The sequence below is a fragment of the Echiichthys vipera genome, assembly GCF_963691815.1.
Source record: "Echiichthys vipera genome assembly, chromosome: 4".
NCBI lineage: Eukaryota > Metazoa > Chordata > Actinopteri > Perciformes > Trachinidae > Echiichthys > Echiichthys vipera.
The window spans coordinates 2790096-2810044 of NC_139829.1; the positions used below are offsets into that span (position 1 = coordinate 2790096).

General features: G+C 41.4%; 1 protein-coding gene across 1 annotated transcript in view; it reads right to left on the bottom strand.

The window, feature by feature from the left end:
- Window positions 1-445: 445 nt before the first annotated feature.
- Window positions 446-19949, bottom strand: part of apba1a (amyloid beta (A4) precursor protein-binding, family A, member 1a) — a gene marked incomplete at its 5' end in the record, with an annotated part of 40493 nt that continues 20989 nt past the window's right edge. Inside the window, 8 exons of the mRNA XM_083912743.1 lie at window positions 446-678; window positions 3715-3855; window positions 3975-4094; window positions 5116-5328; window positions 5520-5699; window positions 5878-6063; window positions 10103-10189; window positions 17454-17486. Of these exons, the coding sequence (XP_083768869.1) occupies window positions 607-678; window positions 3715-3855; window positions 3975-4094; window positions 5116-5328; window positions 5520-5699; window positions 5878-6063; window positions 10103-10189; window positions 17454-17486 (1032 nt within the window). The 3' untranslated portion in view covers window positions 446-606. The remainder of the gene's footprint in view (window positions 679-3714; window positions 3856-3974; window positions 4095-5115; window positions 5329-5519; window positions 5700-5877; window positions 6064-10102; window positions 10190-17453; window positions 17487-19949) is intronic.

Consider the following 19949-nt stretch of genomic DNA (forward strand, 5'->3'; position numbering starts at 1 on the left):
TATAGTGCTCCTAAGTTTGAAAGTGTGAAATATGTCGAGCTTCGAAGCATCAACAGTAAGCCAGGAAGAACATTTTAGGATTCTGGGCCCGTATTCCCAAAACATTTTATCTAGGAGGACTCCTAAATAGCACTAAAAGTTCCTCACTACGAGTGTCCTCTTAAAACCTACTTTTACTAAGGAACTGGGAGGAATCTTCAGCTAAGAAAAAGGGAAGGGCTGACCCCATTTCTATTAATGATGTCATATTTCACCAAAATTAGAACTGACACGCCCTTTTTAGTTACTCCTAAATCAACAAATTAGGAGGTTCTTTGAGCCTTAAGATGGTTTAAGAATACGGGCCCAGGGGCACTACTAGGTGCTGAAAATGCACCCACTTTACATTTAGCCAAAATAAGAAACCACATCTTTTGTGACTACACATGGATAATATGTGTTTCTGTGTTGCTGTCACTTAAAGACGAGGCCAAGCAACAGAACAAGCCTGCTAACAACTCACTAAAGTCCATCAGCTTTGAAAAGAAGGGCACAGGATGAGTCGGCTTGGGGAGCGACGGCTGATTACAGGACATTTAAAGGGTGTGAGGTCAGGACTTTGTATGGTTAAATGTAAACAGGCTGCTCCTGGGCGGTCAGCAGGCGGTACATGGCTGCAGGCATCGTCTTCATGTGGATCTGAGAAAAAAAACAAAGCATTCAATTGATGGAATTATTAATAGTAAATGCCTTTGATGATCAAGTGCTAAAAGGCTAGCCTTCTTTGGCAACCCAGACATCCCACTGGACAATAGTAACTGCTGCTGTTTCTGCTGTTACTTAGCATCATCAGCTCTGTCTTTCCCTATGCTCTCCCCCTATTTAATGACACACTAATGTACATAGAAAATAAAAATTAACAACAAGCAAGTAAAAACTCACCAAAAATCTAAGGTTCACAAACACACACAATAGGCCTCATTTATCAATCTCGCCTAAAAACGGGCGCAGATCTGAACGCAGAATTAGTCGTATGGCAGGACCCACGTGTGATTTATTAAACATTCGTATCGGACCAATCTCAGCATACGAATGAGCCGGCCTGGATAAATGCGGCGGCTGAATTCGATCGTCATTAACATGTTACGCCCCTAAATATTCCTGTTTCGGAGGCCTCGCCCACTGAGGTCAAAGACGGAGAGACGAAACACTTGTAAGAAAAGAAACTTTTCCGACACAGAGATCGGCATCCTGACATCCGAGATGGAGCGAAATAAAGATGTGCTTTTTGTCAGTCTTAAGAGTGGAATAAAAGGGGCCCATTAAAACGCTGTATTGAAAAGAATAACGGAGGCAGTCAACCCGAAGCAGCGCTCCACTGAGACCCGTGTGCGCACTGTTGGACAGGTGTTGTGCCGTATTCAGCACCCCTGCCGTGAAATGCACCCCCTCGCATTATAGGTGATATTCTGGATCAGAAGGCTGTTGTTTCCACCTATAGGAGTAGTTTATATAGAGGTAACCACGTTAAAAGCACACACTTTTGAACCTATTAATTGCAAGAAAAACTGGGATTATATTTAGGAAACACTAAGTCAAATACATTCAACTTGCTCAAAAGATCCATTTCATTCATTTTGTAATTATGGCTGCAGTATATTTCCACAGAACATACAAAAAGTGTTGTTTTGTGTTCGCTATTATCCAAGTTTGTGGTTTTAAACTCTTTAAAATAGTTTAAAGACTGTAAGTAACCACTGTTCTGACAGTTGTGGGTTACCTGTATATGAACTACTCCTATAGGTCGAAACAACAGCCTTCTGATTCAGAATATCACCTATAATGCGAGGGGGTGCATTTCACGGCAGGGGTGCTGAATACGGCACAACACCGGCGCTCTTGCTCTGTAGCGGGGTTTGCCAGCGGGGTTATTAGGTATTCTGTTATAGGTTACCTTTGTCACTTAGAATAACCATACCAAGATGCCACCAACCGAGGAGATGACTTTGGCTCTGCAGTGCGTCTTGCTGCAGCCGCGCACCAACACATTAATTCATCTTCAACCGCTTGTCCCTGTCGGGGTTGCGGGGGGCTGGAGCCGAGCTGTTTTGAAATATAAAAGAATCGTGTGTGTCCACCTGGCCACCACGTTTAAAAGCGATAGCTTGGCATCAAAAATCACCTGTACATTTATCGAGTGGTAGTTTTGGCGATTGATGAATGCGTAATCATTCATGGATGGTGCCTTCAGACGCACATGAGTACAATCAATTGCTCCAACCACAATTTTTATTTATTTTTATTCGTTTTAAGAATCCGTTTTGATCTGTTCTTAATATGTGACTGCTTATGCTTAATGACAGCTGAGGTTTGTTCATTATTTTCAGCCAGATTTTGCTGTGCTGCACCGCAAATACACAGGCTGAAATGTGCGTACACGATCTCCGACCAGCCGTGAGATTTGATCGTAGCTCCCGCTCACGTCCAAATTGATAAATGCCGAAGTTTGCCAGGAAATGGTCGTACGCACGTTTTTCTGCCGTACGTTTGTTTGATAAATGAGGGCCAATGTGTTCTCTCGCTGTCATTTTGCAGAATGACATTTTTTAAAATGTGGTTCGAGTGAATAAAAAAGTGTCTATTTGCACCTGACCCCTCACCCACCACCTTCTAGTAGTATAAAGAGCGAAAGAGTGCTAAATTATGGAAGATAATAATGGGTTTAGGCAATACAACTACATGGTTAGGTTTAGGCAATAAAACTACATGGTTAGGTTTAGGGAACGAAACTACATGATCAGGTTTAGGGAACGAAACTACATGGCTAGGTTTAGGGAAAAAAACTACATGGTTAGGTTTAGGGAACAAAACTAAATGATCAGGTTTAGACATAAAACTACATGGTTAGGTTTAGACAACAAAACTACATAATTAGGTTTAGGGAACAAAACTACATGGTTAGGTTTAGGGAACAAAACTACATGGTTAGGTTTAAACAACAAAACTACATGGTTAGGTCTAGGGAAAAAAACTACATGGTTAGGTTTAGGGTACAAAACTACATGGTTAGGTTTAGGGAACAAAACTAAATGGTTAGGTTTAGGGAACAAAACTACATGGTTAGGTTTAGGGAACAAAACTAAATGTTTAGGTTTAGACAACAAAACTATATGGTTAGGTTTAGGGAACAAAACTACATGGTTAGGTTTAGACAACAAAACTATATGGTTAGGTTTAGGGAACAAAACTACATGGTTAGGTTTAGACAACAAAACTATATGGTTAGGTCCAAGGAACAAAACTACATGGTCAGGTTAAGGCAACTAAACTACCAAGGCTTCATGTCGGGTGGAACAACACCCCTTAGCTGTGATATTATCCCAATATACCACAGCCTGGCTGTAGCTGGGACTACTCTGGGAGGTCAGAAGTGTGGTGCTGCTTACACTGGGTCCACTGACATGCACCTTTGTGTGTCATGTAGCTGCTGTTGCTGTTTATAACCAAACAGCACAGCTCGAAGTCCTTGCTGCAAATCTAATTAGGAGACATCTGATGCTGTTTCTTCTGCTCAGCAACTGAGCTGTGCCATTCACTGCTAATAACTCAAATAATTATATGGCCATGCAGAAAGTTATGTGTTAACCACTTGTCATAGTCCCTTCATTTACAGTAGTAAGTAACCAAACAAGTAAAGGAACCAGATCACAGGGTTTGCCATGTATGACGTCTCACCTCTCCCACAGCATTGGACAGGATATGGACAATTTTTTCATGAGGCGTAGCCACCACGCTCTGGCTGTTGATCTCAATGATGCGGTGACCCACTCTGACCCCGCCCCTTTCAGCGATGCCGCCACGCATAAGGCTACAGATCTGTTGAAGGGAAACGTTGATTCTTTTAGATGACAATAATCAAATTTCACTGAGGAATTCTAACACGACTTAAAGGATCATTTCACATTAAAAGAGCACAGAATCACAGTGCTACCCACAATGCCGTTCTGGACGCTGAAGCCCAGCTGGTAGCGGAGGTCTGGCCGTCTGATGAGTACAGTGGTGACTGGGGGACATCTGACAATGTTTAGCTTGATCCCAGACTGGTTCTTCAGACCCTACATAAAGGAAAGCAGAATCAGAACCAGAAATGCTTTAATAATCCGAGGGGCATATGCAAGCATGTGGTATCAGTGAAATGACAAAAGGTTCTTGTAATGGAAACATTCAATTTGTAGTCCTATTATGCGTAGCTATTATATAAGATCCTTTCTAACCATCTATGCATGTTTTTATGTGTTGATCATTTGAGGAAATTTCCAAGTGGCTGTGATTCATTATACCTGCCCTGAACCAGCTCAGTTCAGTTCAGTTCAGTTCAGTTTATAAATACATCCTTTTTCAACTGCGTCTTGGTCACTCAGTTTTCACACTGTCCTGATCCATATTCGAGTGTGACTCTGTATGTGCTCTGAAAACCATTGGTAAAATAACCCTTAAATACAGATCTTTGTCTACAGTTTATTTCTTCTCACCAGTTACATTTCCATCACAGTTCTCATCACCACGCAGACAGATGATAAGATGCCAGGTGGTTTGCACTGCCTTCACACCGTGGAGGACGAGAGGATAAGATGCATGCCATATACATAGCTGCAATGCATTTCCAGCCTGGATCTCTAACATTTAGTCGTAAGGTAAACCAGGAAAAGTCTTTTAGAAAATGATTTCCACTCCGCAGTCTGGCATCTACACAATATTTAGTTCATAAAAAAGAACGAGTCATGCTAAGCTACCAGAAAAAAGTTTGTCGCTGAAATTCTGTGTAGATGTGTTGATGCCAGACTGCAGAGCAGGATGAAACAATAACAGGGTTCACCTTATGGCCTACATGTTGAACAAAGAAAGGCAAAATGCATCGTCTAACTAAACTAACTAACTATGAATTTTCTAACTTGTGTTGTGAAGTAACTTTTGCTCAAAACATTTACTACAAATAAAGTTTAATTGTGATTTTTGGAAAGGCAATCCACAATGAACTCAGACTCTGTGCAGTGAAAGGCAAGAACAGTGGTAGTTATACTACCTTTGCACCTCTTTTATCAATATCTTCATTAATTCCTCCGTTATTACACAAACCTTGATGATGCTCTGGCAGGTGGACAGTGGCAGTCCAACCAGACTGGTCCCATTAATGGACATGATCTGGTCTCCTATGTTCAGTCTGCCAGACCTCTCAGCCGGCCCAGCATGCATCATGTTGGCAATGATGACAGTTGGCAGGATGGAGCCCCACCCACTCTCCACAATGACCACACCCAGAATCTCCCCCTTCGCTTTCTCTATGAACACCTGAGGTCACAGCAGGCAGGAACAACACAAAAGCAATTTACAGTCAGAGTGAAATCTAATATGACTTTTCACTTGGTTTATTTGACACAACATAATGCAAAAATGTGAAATAGTCCACTTTTAGTATTTGTTGTGCAATATATGACTGTTGAGGCACCAGCACAAAAATGTTGATACACAGCCACACTTACGTCTTTGCAGTTCTCAGACTTGGAGAAGTGGATGAGGTCATCATTGTACATGTCCTGAGTGTTGAGCAGGTCACTGTACTCCTTCTGGCTCAGGTCCTCAGGGTTAATACCATTGGCCCGTAAAAATTCCTGGTAGGCCACACTGAAGGCCTGTCCTATGGACTGGGCAATCAACTGGGCCTAGAGGACAGGAGGGAGAACTATATCATTATTTATGTTATCTTAGGGTCAACTCAAGTTCATTTTTAATTAAGGTCAGTTTCACAGCTGTTTAAACGGTTAAAGGCAACATTACAAAAATCACATGCCATCCCTTTTGACAAGCTAAGACATCATATAACTTTGCTGTTGGACTCACATCCTCAGACTCAAACACGTGGCATATCATCTTGTACTGCCGCTTGCTGTCTTGACCCGGGTCTGAGGACTCCACATTCTCCTGAGAGTCGGGTCGAGGCATCCTGCGCCGGGCCATCAGAACCACAATGTTGCCAATGTCAGCGATGTAGGAGATTGTCCGCAATGGGTGGTCCATCATGGTCTCCTGGAAGTCAGAGAACCGTAACAGTCCTTATATCATCTAAATCCGGGGCTAGTGACCAAAGTACCCATGCCTAAGGCACTTAAAGTTGTACTCCATATGATTTGAGATTCCTTGTTTCTAGCGGCCTCTTTGTCAGTAAGATGTAACTGCAGGTGAGCCTGTTCTTTTAGAGCCTCCATATTGTCACGTTCACGGTCACTATGTGTGTTGAGTAATTATTTCTTAAAATTTTTTTTTTGCTCTTTTGTAAACTTTATTAAAACACATTCCCCTCTGTACTTCCGGTCCGTCCCCTATATGTCACCCTCTTAAATCCATACACACATGTTCCTATTACACTTCTGCTCTTACTACAAGACTACAAGCCTGACTCAGAAGTTGGAATTGAAAGCGAACGCAGCATAGCCGTTGGTGACAATCACGATCTGGGCCAACAAACCAACCAATGTCAGCAGCGTCACTAACATCAGAATCAGAATCAACTTTATGCCAAGTATGTAAACAGATTAGGAAACAGGAATTTGACCTGGTGATTTTTTGCTAAGCAGATACAAATGAACAAATGAACAACTATAAAAAAAATATACACATAAAAAACACAGAAAGAATTTAGCAATAACAACTAAATAAAAAGAAGAAATTCAACTATCATAGATATAAAATATGAAATACAACGTGCACATGTGTAGGTGATGGCATTAATGTAATGTACCATGAGTGTGTGGACGTTAATATATAACGTATAATGGTAGGGGGTGGCAAGGGGTTGGGTGGAGGGACTCGGGGCAGTGAGGTAGAGTGCCATCATGGTCGTTGATGGTGAAGAGGCCAGTTGCAGAGGGGAAGAAGCTGTACTTGAGGCGTGAGGTTTTGGTCTTTACAAACCTCAGCCTCTTGCCAGAAGGGTAGTGCTTCAAAGACTCTATGTCCGGGGTGGGAGGGGTCTCCCATGATCCTCTCTGCTCGCCTCAGTGTCCTGGAGGGACGGCAGGTTGCAGCCGATCACTTTTTCAGCGCAGCGGATGATACGCTGCAGTCTGTTTTTGTCCTTCACAGTAGCAGTAGTGTGCCAGATGGTGATGAAGGAGGTGAGGATGGACTCAGTGATGGAGGCGTGAGTGAAGTGCACCATCATTGCCTTTGGCAGGTTGTATTTCTTCAGCTGCCGCAGGAAGTACATCCTCTGCTGTGCTTTCTTGCTGATGTAGCTGATGTTCTGCTCCCACTTGAGGCCCTGGCTGATGACTATTCCCGGGAAGCGAAAGGACTCCAGTGTCCACTGGGGAGTCACACATGGTGATAGGGAAGGGCAGGGCTGTGTTCCTTTTGAAGTCCACAACCATCTCCACTGTCTTTAAAGCATTGAGCTTTAAGTTATTTTGTCCACACCAAGTCACCTGGTGGTCAATCTCCCACCTGTAGGCAGTCTCATCTTCATCAGAGATCAGTCCAATGAGGGTGGTGTCATCTGCAAACTTCAGGACCTTGACGAACTGGTGACTGGAGGTGCAGTTGTTGGTGTACAGGGAGAAAAGAAGTGGAGAAAGTACACAGCCTTGAGGGGAACCGGAGTTGGAGATGTGCTTCCCCAGCTTCACATGCTGCGTCCTGTCAGACAGGAAGTCAGTAATTCACCTGCAGTTGGAGTCGGGCATGCGCAGCTGGGAGACCTTGTCCTGTAGCAGGGTCGGATAGTGTTAAAGGCGGGATCCAGAAACGGGTCTGTAATCACTGAGTTCTGTGGGCCTTGTTTTTTGGGGCAACTGATATTTTGGCAACACTTGACTACATGGCGGTACATCTACGTTTAGAAAGGGAATGTCTCCACAGACATGGATATTGGAATACTCGGCCACAAGGCAACAAAGCGGTATAAACATTTTCTGGGTCTATACAACTTGTGTTTTATGTTGAGTTTTTGCTACTTACCACTTATTGTATTTTTTAGTGATTCTGTTGGGGCCAAATGGGTTAAACTGCATTGAACACTGCTCATCGTACAACCTTTTAGGTACAGATGTAGGGATTTTCACTATTCACACATGTAGCTATATTCAGGAACATTTCTGCCTTGCGTCTTTCACACTTGCCATGGCACTGTTGGGATGGATAGGGGAAGGGACAGTCAAACAGTGCTAATCCCTAATGGAGGAATTTCCCTGCACATTTCAGGGAAAGACTGTATGTGTGAAAGGGTCTTAACAGAAGCACAGACATGGGACAAGCAGCAGACTATGAAAATAAAAAAAATATCTACAGTATGATGGCATGCTGCTGTTTCTTATGCTTTTTTCTTGATGCACTCAATAATGATGGTATACATCTGTAACCCCCTTGGAAGTCGCCATGTTTAGTCAAAATTGACATTCTCAATCAAGACACTGTCCCGTTGGCCAGCCCTGACCAACAACGAGGAGCTGCCAGTCCCAACCTGGTCAGATGCGTACATGAACTGAGGAAGCCTCTTGGATGAGAGGTGAAACATCTTCCTAGACCAATAACCAAGTCCAGTTGCTTTTGACTGAAATTGCTTTGGGGATAATGTGGATACACTTTTATTTTTTTCGGGCAAGCCTTTATTATACAGGGGATACACCTTTTGATCCTCGTCCTCTTCACATAAAGTACAAAGGCAAGTATAGTCACTGCTCATACGTGTAGGTAAAAAGCAAATGCAATTGGTAAACAAAACAGCTTATTCTATTTAGACATTTCAGAGGTTACTGGTGTTATTCAATTCAATTCAATTCAATTTTATTTATAGTGTCGAATCATAACAAGTGTTATCTCAGGACACTACAGAGTAGGTAAAGACCACACTCAATGACTTATTTATGATTTACATAAACCCAACAATTCCTCTGTAGAGTACGGTGGCAACGAAAACCTTCCCTATAACAGGCAGGAACTTCAGACAGACCCAGCTCTGTGGAGGACGGCCATCTGTCTTGACCGGTTGGGGAGGAAGAAAAGGAGAGAGAAAGAGAGAAAAGACACACAGATGGACAGAGAGAGACAGACAGACACACTTCCAGAGATGCAAGCAAAGCCTAACAGTAACTATAATATTTATAGTAATGTGAATATAACGTTTATGTTAAGACAGTTAATACAACAGATTCTATTGATTTATTTCTGATCAACTTTTTACTCCTTAAAGATGCCCTATTATACTAGTTGTCAGGGTCATATTTGTATTTTTGGGTCAACTACAATAGTTTTGCTCGCTGTGATCATTAAAAAACACATTATATTTCTCATATTGTCCATTGCTGCAGCACCCATGCAGCACCTCTGTGTGTCGGGCTCTGTCTGAACCCCAGCCCCCAATAAAGCCTGCTGTGCTCTGATTGGCCTGCTGGTCTGCTCTGCTGTGATTGGTCAACTGTTTATGCTGCTCATAAAGATCAGTTACCTCAGCAGCTGAAAACACGGTCTATATGGAAGCTAGCCACGTTAGCTGCACAACATGATAACGTTAAGTTTAACAGGTTAACCTCCAAAATAAACAGCAAAAAAGCATAACAGTGTCTGAACTCACAGCTCACAGTTTGAGTCTGTGTGTAGCAGCATAACCAACAGGGAAGTCAGGATTCTTCTACGGAGACAAACTCAGAAAATTCAAAGAAATCTCTGATATCGACCGACACCCAGAACGTTCAGAGCTGAGTACAACCAACCCAGACGGTCGGCAGGGCTCACGTCTAAATGCTAAAAGTACTTCATTATTTGATGCTTTAGTATTATTTAACATGACTATAAAACAATATAACTACAATTATAGGTCAGAAAAGACGGGAAAGCAGAATAGGTCCTCTTTAAATCAATTATTGGCAGAACTATGCTGAGAAAGCAGACACTGGTCTGACCTGAACCCTAATCCCACTGTGCATATGGAACTGCGTAGCATCAAAATACTACGGTGTGCTTGGCTCTATTTTAACGTGTTTGTCAAGGATTATGTAATATATAAACAGCGGGTGGTCCTTCCTTAGCGGGGTGACAAGAAAAGGCACAGTATGTGAGTCAGAGCGAGTACCTGGGAGTCAGCGTTGAGCACTTTGATTCTCTGCGTGGAGATGAAGAGATCCACCTCTGTCATGGGCTGAGGCTCACCCTCAGGGGCCTACACACATATACACAACCACATTCACAAAGCAGTTAGACACACATTCAGAAAAGAGACAGACAGACATAAAAAGGCCAAAACGTTCATGAGCAGATGTTCCTGAGTAAACAGATATATAAAGTCAGTAATGTCACATTACAACCAGCGCACAGAGGAGGAAACACTTGCAAAATGAATGGCAGTACTACTGAATATTTTCCAAAGAATGCCACATTATGTTAAAACTTTGTTTCTGTACATTATAGGCGTGTTTCCATTAGGGTAAAATGTGGCTGGTCGGAAAGTTTCAGGGCACGCCCTCTAAAATGCTGTGTTTCCATTACAAAAAAGGCCCCAGAGGGATTTACAAGACCCCGGAGGTGACGCGTCACTTTGAATGGGTTTAGATCACCTGTGATCAGCTGATCAGTGGTTCGTATGATTCACGTCAACTTATGTATCAGTAAAATGAAAGATAACCATCCACCTTAAGAATTCTGCCGCTGTTAGAGAATGTGTTAATAGAAAGGCTGTCCCCCCACTGTGTGTGTGTGTGTGTGTGTGTGCGTGTGTGTGTGTGTGTGTGTGTGTATGTGTGTGTGTGTATGTGTTTGTGTGTAAATTGGAGACAGAGAGAAAGAAGGAACATGCAGCTGAGAGCTACAATCAATTTGCAACGAAGCTTCTCTCAGGGGTGTGAGCAGTGTTTCTTTAGCCCTGCTGGAAAGCAGGGCCAACAAATGGGTCAAGCCACTCACATGCAAATTAGGGGTGTCTCGGCGAGATAGACCCGCCTCAATCCGGGTATTCGAGCCTAATGGAAACGCACCTTATGACGCTCTAGTGAACTTCACATCTGCTCATCTTGCATGGTAATGCAAAATCCTCTCATCTTACAAAGGAAGAAAGTGAATATGTATAGTAAGCAGTACATACATAAGTGTAGCTCAGGAAAGTGAATGGAAACCAATGGCTACAAAATACCATACAAATACATATAAACATTTTAAACACTACAGCATGCTTTGGAATATGGTAAAGCAAATTGATTTGCAGGTGGTATAGGCCTTCACATACAGTATGGTGCTATGCACCATGTCTTACATTTGGTTCACTCTTTACTGTGACAAGTGCACACTAATTGAGAACGTAGTGAAAGTAGTCCCCATAACACAGCAGTAAACAGCAAAATAGTGCATTGATTTGAGGTCATCTCACTCAATTTGATGGAATATGTTTGTGTGTGAGCTGCAATGATTATTTGAAAAATAATCTGAGCAGCAGTTTACTCACATGTTGGGAGAAAAACTGGAGCTTGAAACATTAACATCCCTAAATATTTAAAAAGTTAAAAATAATATATTTTTCTGTGCAGTCATGTTCATATTGACGTATGGCTTCCTAACCTGGATAATCAAAAAAAGAACAAGCATATTGGTGCTAAAATGTTGTAATTTTAAGTGTGTATTACTCGTATATACTATTTTTAAGTTATATGATACTCAACTTAATTGCATTCCATATTTGAGTACATGAAGTCAAATTAATCCAACAAGGTGTTTCCTTCACTGTGGCCCTGGTTCACACAAACAAGTACACACAACTGTGAGTATTAGTATCAATATTTTGACTGAGGCGGATTCATCGGATCCACAGGAAGGTGAAATGCCAATTCCTCTTCTTCTTCAAATAAGTTAGATATATTTAACATATAAAGCCTTACCCCACCCAAAATCTGTAAGAAACGGTAAGGGCAGTTGTAAGATAGATGCAAAAATGTATTTTTGTTCTTCTTGGACAATGAAAACTGTGGCCAACTTGGATTCCAGGTTTCACAAATCAATCCATGGAAACATGCAAAACCACTGTTGCAGTGTTGCAACCTCTTCTATGTCCATCCATATATTCCAAACCAGGGACGTGCACAGACATTTCAGGGGCAGATGCTCTAACATGAACAAAGGACAACCCTTCTTATTATCAGTATTTGAACGCCTTAACTCTTTTAGTAAGATGCATGGCCAATGAGCCACCACTGAATGTTTAATTTTTTTTCAAAAATATATTTTCTGCATTTACAACCCTAATGCAAAATGCATCTAACTAAACGAAATGATAATGGAAGTAAATCATCCATTTATTATGGATCATTATGTATACACTATATATGTTTTAACAGTAACAAATAAATAATATCATGTAGGGAAAACCAATAATTTTAATTATGTTATCTGAGCATCAGAGCCCTGAATCTGAATCGAATCATGAGATGCCTAGAGATTCCCACACATACTAGCTAACTATGATTGATTAATGTGATAGCATTAAAAAAAGCAATATTTAATTTAGTCATTTTTTTATCTTGTTCAGACCACCTGGAATCAGGGAATGCCAATAATAACAAGTAAGGATGATATATGGTGATTTAATGTAGTCTAACTTAGGATGGGTGTTTTTATGCAACTTATCTTGGGCTCTCTGTAAATCATGAATATGTCAGAGTGTGGTCTTCACCTACTCTTTATGTAAGGTGTCCCGAGATAGCAGGTCTCTACTGACCGTAGTGGTGCCTGCTGCCGTGGTCTTGCATGACGCTTCCTTCTGCTGTTATCACTATTACTCATATATACTATCATTAGTTTTATGAATTATAACATTTGTAGCCATAAAAACATAATCAGTAATATATCTCATTATATCACAGCTGTTATTATCAATACTCATCATTGATCATATTTACCACCATAATTATTATCATTTTCATATTCTATCACCTTAGCTGTACTTGTTTCTACTATTCTGCTGTATTAACTGCCATAACATATAAGTCATAGTCACATTACTATAGATATTATTATAGTTACTGTTACTTTTGTGGTTGCTTGCATCTCTGGGACTGTCTCTCTGTCTGTCTTTGTGTCTGTCTTTGTCTCTATCTGTTAAAGGGAAGGTTTTCGTTGCCACTGTGTGAACAAGATTGCTGCTCATGGGGGAATTGTTGGGTCTCTGTAAATCATAAATAAGTCATAGAGTGTGGTCTTTACCTGCTCCATATGTAAAGTGTCCTGAGATAACCTTTGTTATGAATTGGCACTGTAAATAAAATTGAATTGAATAACATTAAATTGAATAACTTTTGTTATGATTTGGCACTATACATAAAATTGATTTGAATTAAGCTCAAAGGCAATAATGAAAATACAAAGTGTTCCTTCAGAGGGGCAGCTCAGTAAAAGAGGGCAACTTTAGCCTTGCCTTGTGCACCTCCCTGCCTTTCCCAACACTCATATTTCTTCAAAATAAAACAAAGCCTTCAGACCGTTTCTCAGCTCACAAGCAGACACACCTCCTATTCTTACACAACTGCTTTATCATACAGTAGTTCATTTTGCGGCTGTGATGACTCTGTATCCAGCTTAAATGTCAACTCAGCCATGCCCTTTTTTGTTCAGGACTGAGCACTCTTCCTTACCAAATTAAAGCATTATGGGTCGTGCATGAGAATTTAACTGGTAGCAGTGTATTTAGACCTATTCTGTTAAGGGTCCCCAAAGCAATTTCAGTCAAAAGCAACTGGACTTATTTGTCTAGGAAGATGTTTCACCTCTCATACAAGAAGCTTCATCAGTTCATGTACGCATCTGACCAGGCTGGGACTGGACCAACTAACTGGTGTGGAGATCCAGGTATTTAACCTCTCACAAGGCCGATCGTGTCACTGGAACCCTTTGTGCTCCAAGTGCGATGGTTTCTCTACTTTTGCATGGATGGCTTCTTCTATCCAAAAGAAGGGAAAACAATGCTAAACAGAGGAGGAGGTCTGAGACACCACTTATCTCCAATTTACAATGCTGCCATTTCATCCCTTCCCAGGAGATTCGACTATCTGGTGTGGAGATCCAGGTATTTAACCTTTCACAAGGCCAATGATGTCAGAAGCCATCTATCCTTCCCAGGAGATTCAACAATCTAACCTCAAATAATAACTGTTCACAAATGGCCTCCTGTGACTCCAACGACTGTCGTTAAGACTCAATAGAGCACTAACAAAGTCAAAACCTACTTCCCACCAACGACTGTCACTCTAATGACGGTCGTTGGCACTTGGAGCACAAAGGGTTCCAGTGACATCATCGGCCTTGTGACAGGTTAAATACCCGGATCTCCACACCAGTTAGTTGGTCCAGTCCCAGCCAGATGGGTACATGAACTGATGAAGCCTCTTGGATGAGAGGTGCAATGTCTTCCTAGACAAATAACCAATTCCAGTTGCTTCTGACTGAAATTGCTTTGGGGATAATGATGACCTGGACAAATGAGAACATTCACAGGTCTGTTGAGGATATTTCTTTTCAGAGAAATGGTTGGAAACTTGACGAAGTTGGAGGCTGTAACCACTGTAAATCCAACAACGAACAAACAGTTTACATTCACCTGGTGCACTGCTTCATCTCACTGTATCATCACTTTTAAACCAGTATAGTTGTAAGTCTTATGTTATGTAGTTAGATATCTGATTGTAAATATAGATCCCAGGACACATCATGTGTGCTGCCTTTAAATATCTGATGTAAAAATGTTTTAAGACCACACCAGTGTTTTTGCATGTTTTTGCTTCAAATCATCCTCAGTGATCTATATTGCTGAGAATGACAAAGGCCAGGATCTTAACACTGACTACAGAACTGTAGAACAAAGCACAGATTAGAACTCTGTGTATGCAAGCTTGTCAAGAGGGCCACAGTTTTATGTTTTTCCAGACAGTGAGTCTTTGTAAGGGGTAGATTTGTGCATATACATTAGTAATGTGTGTTCTCAAATTAACCATTTGGGCACATGAATTAACATAGTCATATAGCAGGTTCAGTTTCATCAAGTACTGAGATCGAGGATGTGTTTAACCTCCCTCGGTTCAGACCTTTAGACACGCATGGCTCCAGGGATGGCAGTGCTGTCCTTGGTCCAGTCTGAAATATCTCTCTCAACACATTTTGGATGAACTGCCATGAGATTAGGAATTCATTCATGGTCCCTAGTGGATGGATCCAATTGAGTTTTATGAAGCCCTGACCTAACATCTTCATCACTGCAAACTCACAATTTGCCTCAATCTTTGGTTTATGGCCAGCAGCAACCCCATCAGCCTCAGCTGGGCTTTATTTAGTGCTGATTAGAATGTTAGCATGCTACCATGTTATACTGAAATGGTGCCACAGTTTACATTTATAACATCATTCCTGTTCACCCTCTACACCAACAGCTGCAGAAGTGGAAATCCTGACATGGTTTATATTAAACACTAACAGCACAGTCATAGTCGACACCACCAAGTCAGTGCAGCAACTGCAGTCTGGCAGGGATAACCATCTCAACTTTAACATCTCTAAACCAAAGAGATGCTCTTCAGTTAGATTGCCGTATAATCGAGAGACTGGAAGAATATGAATAACAAAAGAAATACAGACTGTATCTTCAAGAAATGTCAACAACACCTGTACTTTCTCTGGAAGCTGCGATGCCTGCAAGTTGACAAGTCAGTACTCCAAGTCATTTTACAGCTGCTTCATTCAATCCACCCTCACCTTCAGCATTCTGGCATGGTTTGGTTCCCTGAGTAAGGTGAACAAATGTCCCCTCAGGATCATTAAAATGAGTGGGAAGATAATTGGACAGCCACAGACCACTCTCACAGCCATATATGAAAAACAAACCATCAGGAAAAGTGGACTGATTATATCGGACCCCACCATTGACCTCAACAACCAGTATCATCTGGTACCTTCAGGAAGGATACATGGTTCCATGCCACTATGAACCAAACGAGCCATGTCCACCTTTATGCAAGCATCCATCAGGATGTTGAATAAACAGCAAGCCCCCCATCCTGACAACCCAACCCATCACTCCAGACTAATCAACCTATTCACCTTCCCTAACTAACAATCTATTTTCCCAACCCACACCTCTACCCCTACCCACAGGGTTCAGCTTTAAGGAATTTATTCTTTCTTGTTACCATTGTGAGCATAATGACACAAGGCATTTAGCCTAAAGGGACAGTTCACCTCAAAATCAAAACTACATATTTTTCAAGCCGAAGTGCTATTTATCAATCTAGGTAGTTTTGGTTTGAGTTCCCCAGTGTTGCTAACGGAACTAGATGGGACTCAGCTTGTGGTGCTAAAAACTCAAAAGCAGTGTCTCTTTCCAGAAATCATGACCCGGTTACTCAAGATAATCCACAGACCTGTTGTGAGCAGTTTCATGTAGGAACTCATTTATCATAGGTCTGTTATTGTTTTCCACAATCAGTACCGGATTCCACGGCAAATAGGCCTGTGTAGACCCTAACACTACCCCCTAACCCTGACCCTAACCGTAACCTCTAAACCTAACAAAATGCTGAATTAAATCAGCAAAGGGGGAGGCTTATATGACCGGGGAACATAGGACCCGGGGGACATAGGGATGACCCCTGTTCTGATGCTACCCCTTCCTACAGCGTGGCTGTGGCTGAAGACAGTCAACAATAAATAATCTTCGGATTAGGAATCAACATTCCTGTCTGTAGCTGAATAGTGTCTACGCTAATGTAATTTGACATTGGTCTCAGTGTAGGGACTTGGGAGAGCCTGATATTTTCTGAGGTGGTACATCATGTACAAAGTTTGAGAACCACTGATCTAGACTGATAAATAGCACTGCAGGTAGGAAGAAGCTGTGGTGCAACAAGCGCCGCTGTAGACTCTTATTTTTACATCCCAGATCTCCGGCCAAAGATGATTTGATAGCATTTTTGTCATCTGACTCTGGTTAGCAAACTTTACAGGTTATTATTTACAGTCATACATAGTTTCACTACAAATACAGAATCAGCAGCAGAGAGAGCACACTGAATAAAACCACAAATCCAGTAAGACCTCACAGCATCAGAAATATTACAGCTGTTTCCTGCATCCAGCAAACTGCATTCCAACAAGTAGTTAAACTACAGTGTTCCAAATTACGAGGGTAACAAAATGTCTGATATGGAATGAAAAAATGGTGAAGAGACTTGGTACCAAAGGAAGGGGCCGTAACAATGAATATCACCTCCAACAATACAAAGCTGGATCCAGGAAAATGCCAACAATTCATCAGAATGACAGTGCACTGAAGAGGACACACAGGACAGTGAAATACACAGATAGATTCAGATAGAGACAAAGCAGAGGCAAGCAGAGGAGAAAGAGATACTGTGCTTTGCCATGTGGAGGACGAGACGGATATGTAGGTACTGCACCTTCTTCCTGTTCTGGGCTAATTTCTGGGCCGTCTGCCAGGCATGGAATAAAGCAGACAGGAGAGTAATGGGTTAGATCAGAGCACAGGACAGACTGACTGGATCACAGAGAGAGAGGGAGGCAGGGGCATCACATATGACATCCTCTAGCGCCACTGTACAGTGTTTGATATTTGGTTCACATTGTGTTCATTTATTTGTATGGTTACATGTATTTGTGTGATGAACATCTAAACTGGACTATGCAAGCCCAGTGTTCATGTGCCCTGCATTTTTCAATTTCAATAAAATACTCCAAATACCAGTCGTGCAAAAGTGTGATATAATTGTTTTAGAACACAGAGTAGACATTTTTATGACATGTTACATTTCATTAGACAGTTTGAAATATTGTGCCAATGGTAAAATTCAAAATGCAGAAAATAGAAACATGTTTTTTTGTGTAGGTTTTATGTGTACCGGCAAACAATACAGGCCACTGAGTTCTCCAGGTAATACGTTGTGAAAACGTGTCTCTAGCTTAAAGAGTATGCATTCTACTACTCACAAATCTTGATCAACACAAGCATGAGATGTTGTCTTGTTCTGTCAGGATGAGTTGCTTGTTATACAAATGAATAAATCTCTCTCCAGAAACATAATGTAATGCACATTGAATTTCTCAATTACATCATTGTTTCAAATTTGTAAAATGCTTTGTGTGTTTTAATTCTGAGCGCATAAAGAGAAATTTCCACCATGACTTGCAATGTTATGATGCTTAATAAAGAAATACCTTAAACTATATTCACCTTTAAGAAATGTACTTGTAAGAAATATGCAGTAGGTTGTCAACAAAAACTTAAAATATATATTTGAGAGATATGTTCATATACCGTCTGTCTAATATGAAAATAATAAATGATACAATGACCTAAAATTAGAACATTACATTTAGTACTCCTTTAATCTATGCATACATTCCTTGTTTTAACCACTCCAGTGTCTTGCCTGCTGTGGTAAATATCATTATGAGATTTGAACTATTTATCAGTTTTGACATCATAATTTTGCAGATACCTATACAATAACACAGGTTACCTAGTTACCTATGATATTAAGTCTCTAAACATAAAGCCTATGAATAAATATTTGTAATTTTTATTTGATTACTATTCTAATAGCAGAAACCGCAATCAAGATGAAAACCGTTATAATGCACTCCGTCCATTAGAGAGGCTGATTAGCTCCAGAGCAGAGCCTCCTCACTCTCTGACTGTCCATCAGCTGTAAACAGGGGCGTTCATCTGTCCTGACCTCCACCTGGCTGTAGAATACTTTCTGCCAACACATCACAGCCTCAGCCAACACACTCTAGACTGCTGTTAGTCTTCATTCTATCTTCATACTAAAACGACACACACTCATGGTACAGTAGGAGCCTTTGGATCATGGGAGGCAGTAGAGTGTTTGCATTAGCCTCCCTCTGCCAGCAGGTGACTCTGTTGTTTTGGCTCGCAAACACACTTGAGAAGCTGACTCAGCACTTTCTGTACAATAGAGCACAGTAGTTTCTGTACAGCACTACACACAGCTACTGATGATGAAGACTTCTGTTGGTAAGAGCCAACGCCAAAATCATCAGACAGATTCGAGTCCTGCCTCCTGCACTGCCTCCTGCGTGCTCTACCCAGTGCTGCCCCTCACCCAAACCAAACAGAATATTTCCAGTAAGAGAAAACATGTCTGACACGTACAATGTCATGTTGTGTATTACATTTTTTAAAGGTAAGAAGAAATCTAGCTGTTTTTCTGATATGAACACTGGACAATGTCCAACAAAGCAGGTGCAGACAATGGCCCTCATTTATCAAACAAACGTACGGCAGAAAAACGTGCGTACGATCATTTCCTGGCAAACTCCGGCATTTATCAATTTGGACGTGAGCGGGAGCTACGGTCAAGTCTCACTTCAGGTCTGAGATTGTGTACGCAAATTTGAGCCTGTGCATTTGCGGTGCAGCACAGCAAAATCTGGCTGAAAATAATGAACAAACCTCAGCTGTCATTAAGCATAAGCAGTCACATATTAAGAACAGATCAAAACGGATTCTTAAAACGAATAAAAAAAATAAAAACGATTCTTTTATATTTCAAAACAGCTCGGATCCCTGACAGGGACAAGCGGTTGAAGATGAATATATGAATGAATGTGTTGGTGCGCGGCTGCAGCAAGACGCACTGCAGAGCCAAAGTCATCTCCTCGGTTAGTGGCTACCCTCGATAAATTGCAATTTAATCAAACAAGGTATCAGATGATTAACATTTTGGTATGGTTCTTCTAGGTGACAAAGGTTATCCCCTAACAGAATACCTAATAACCCCGCTGGCAAACCCCGCTACAGAGCAGGAGTGCAGGTTCAGCAGTGCGCACACACACACACGGGTCACAGTGGAGCGCTGCTTCGGGTTGACTGCCTCCGTTATTCTTTTCCATACAGCGTTTTTATGGGCCCC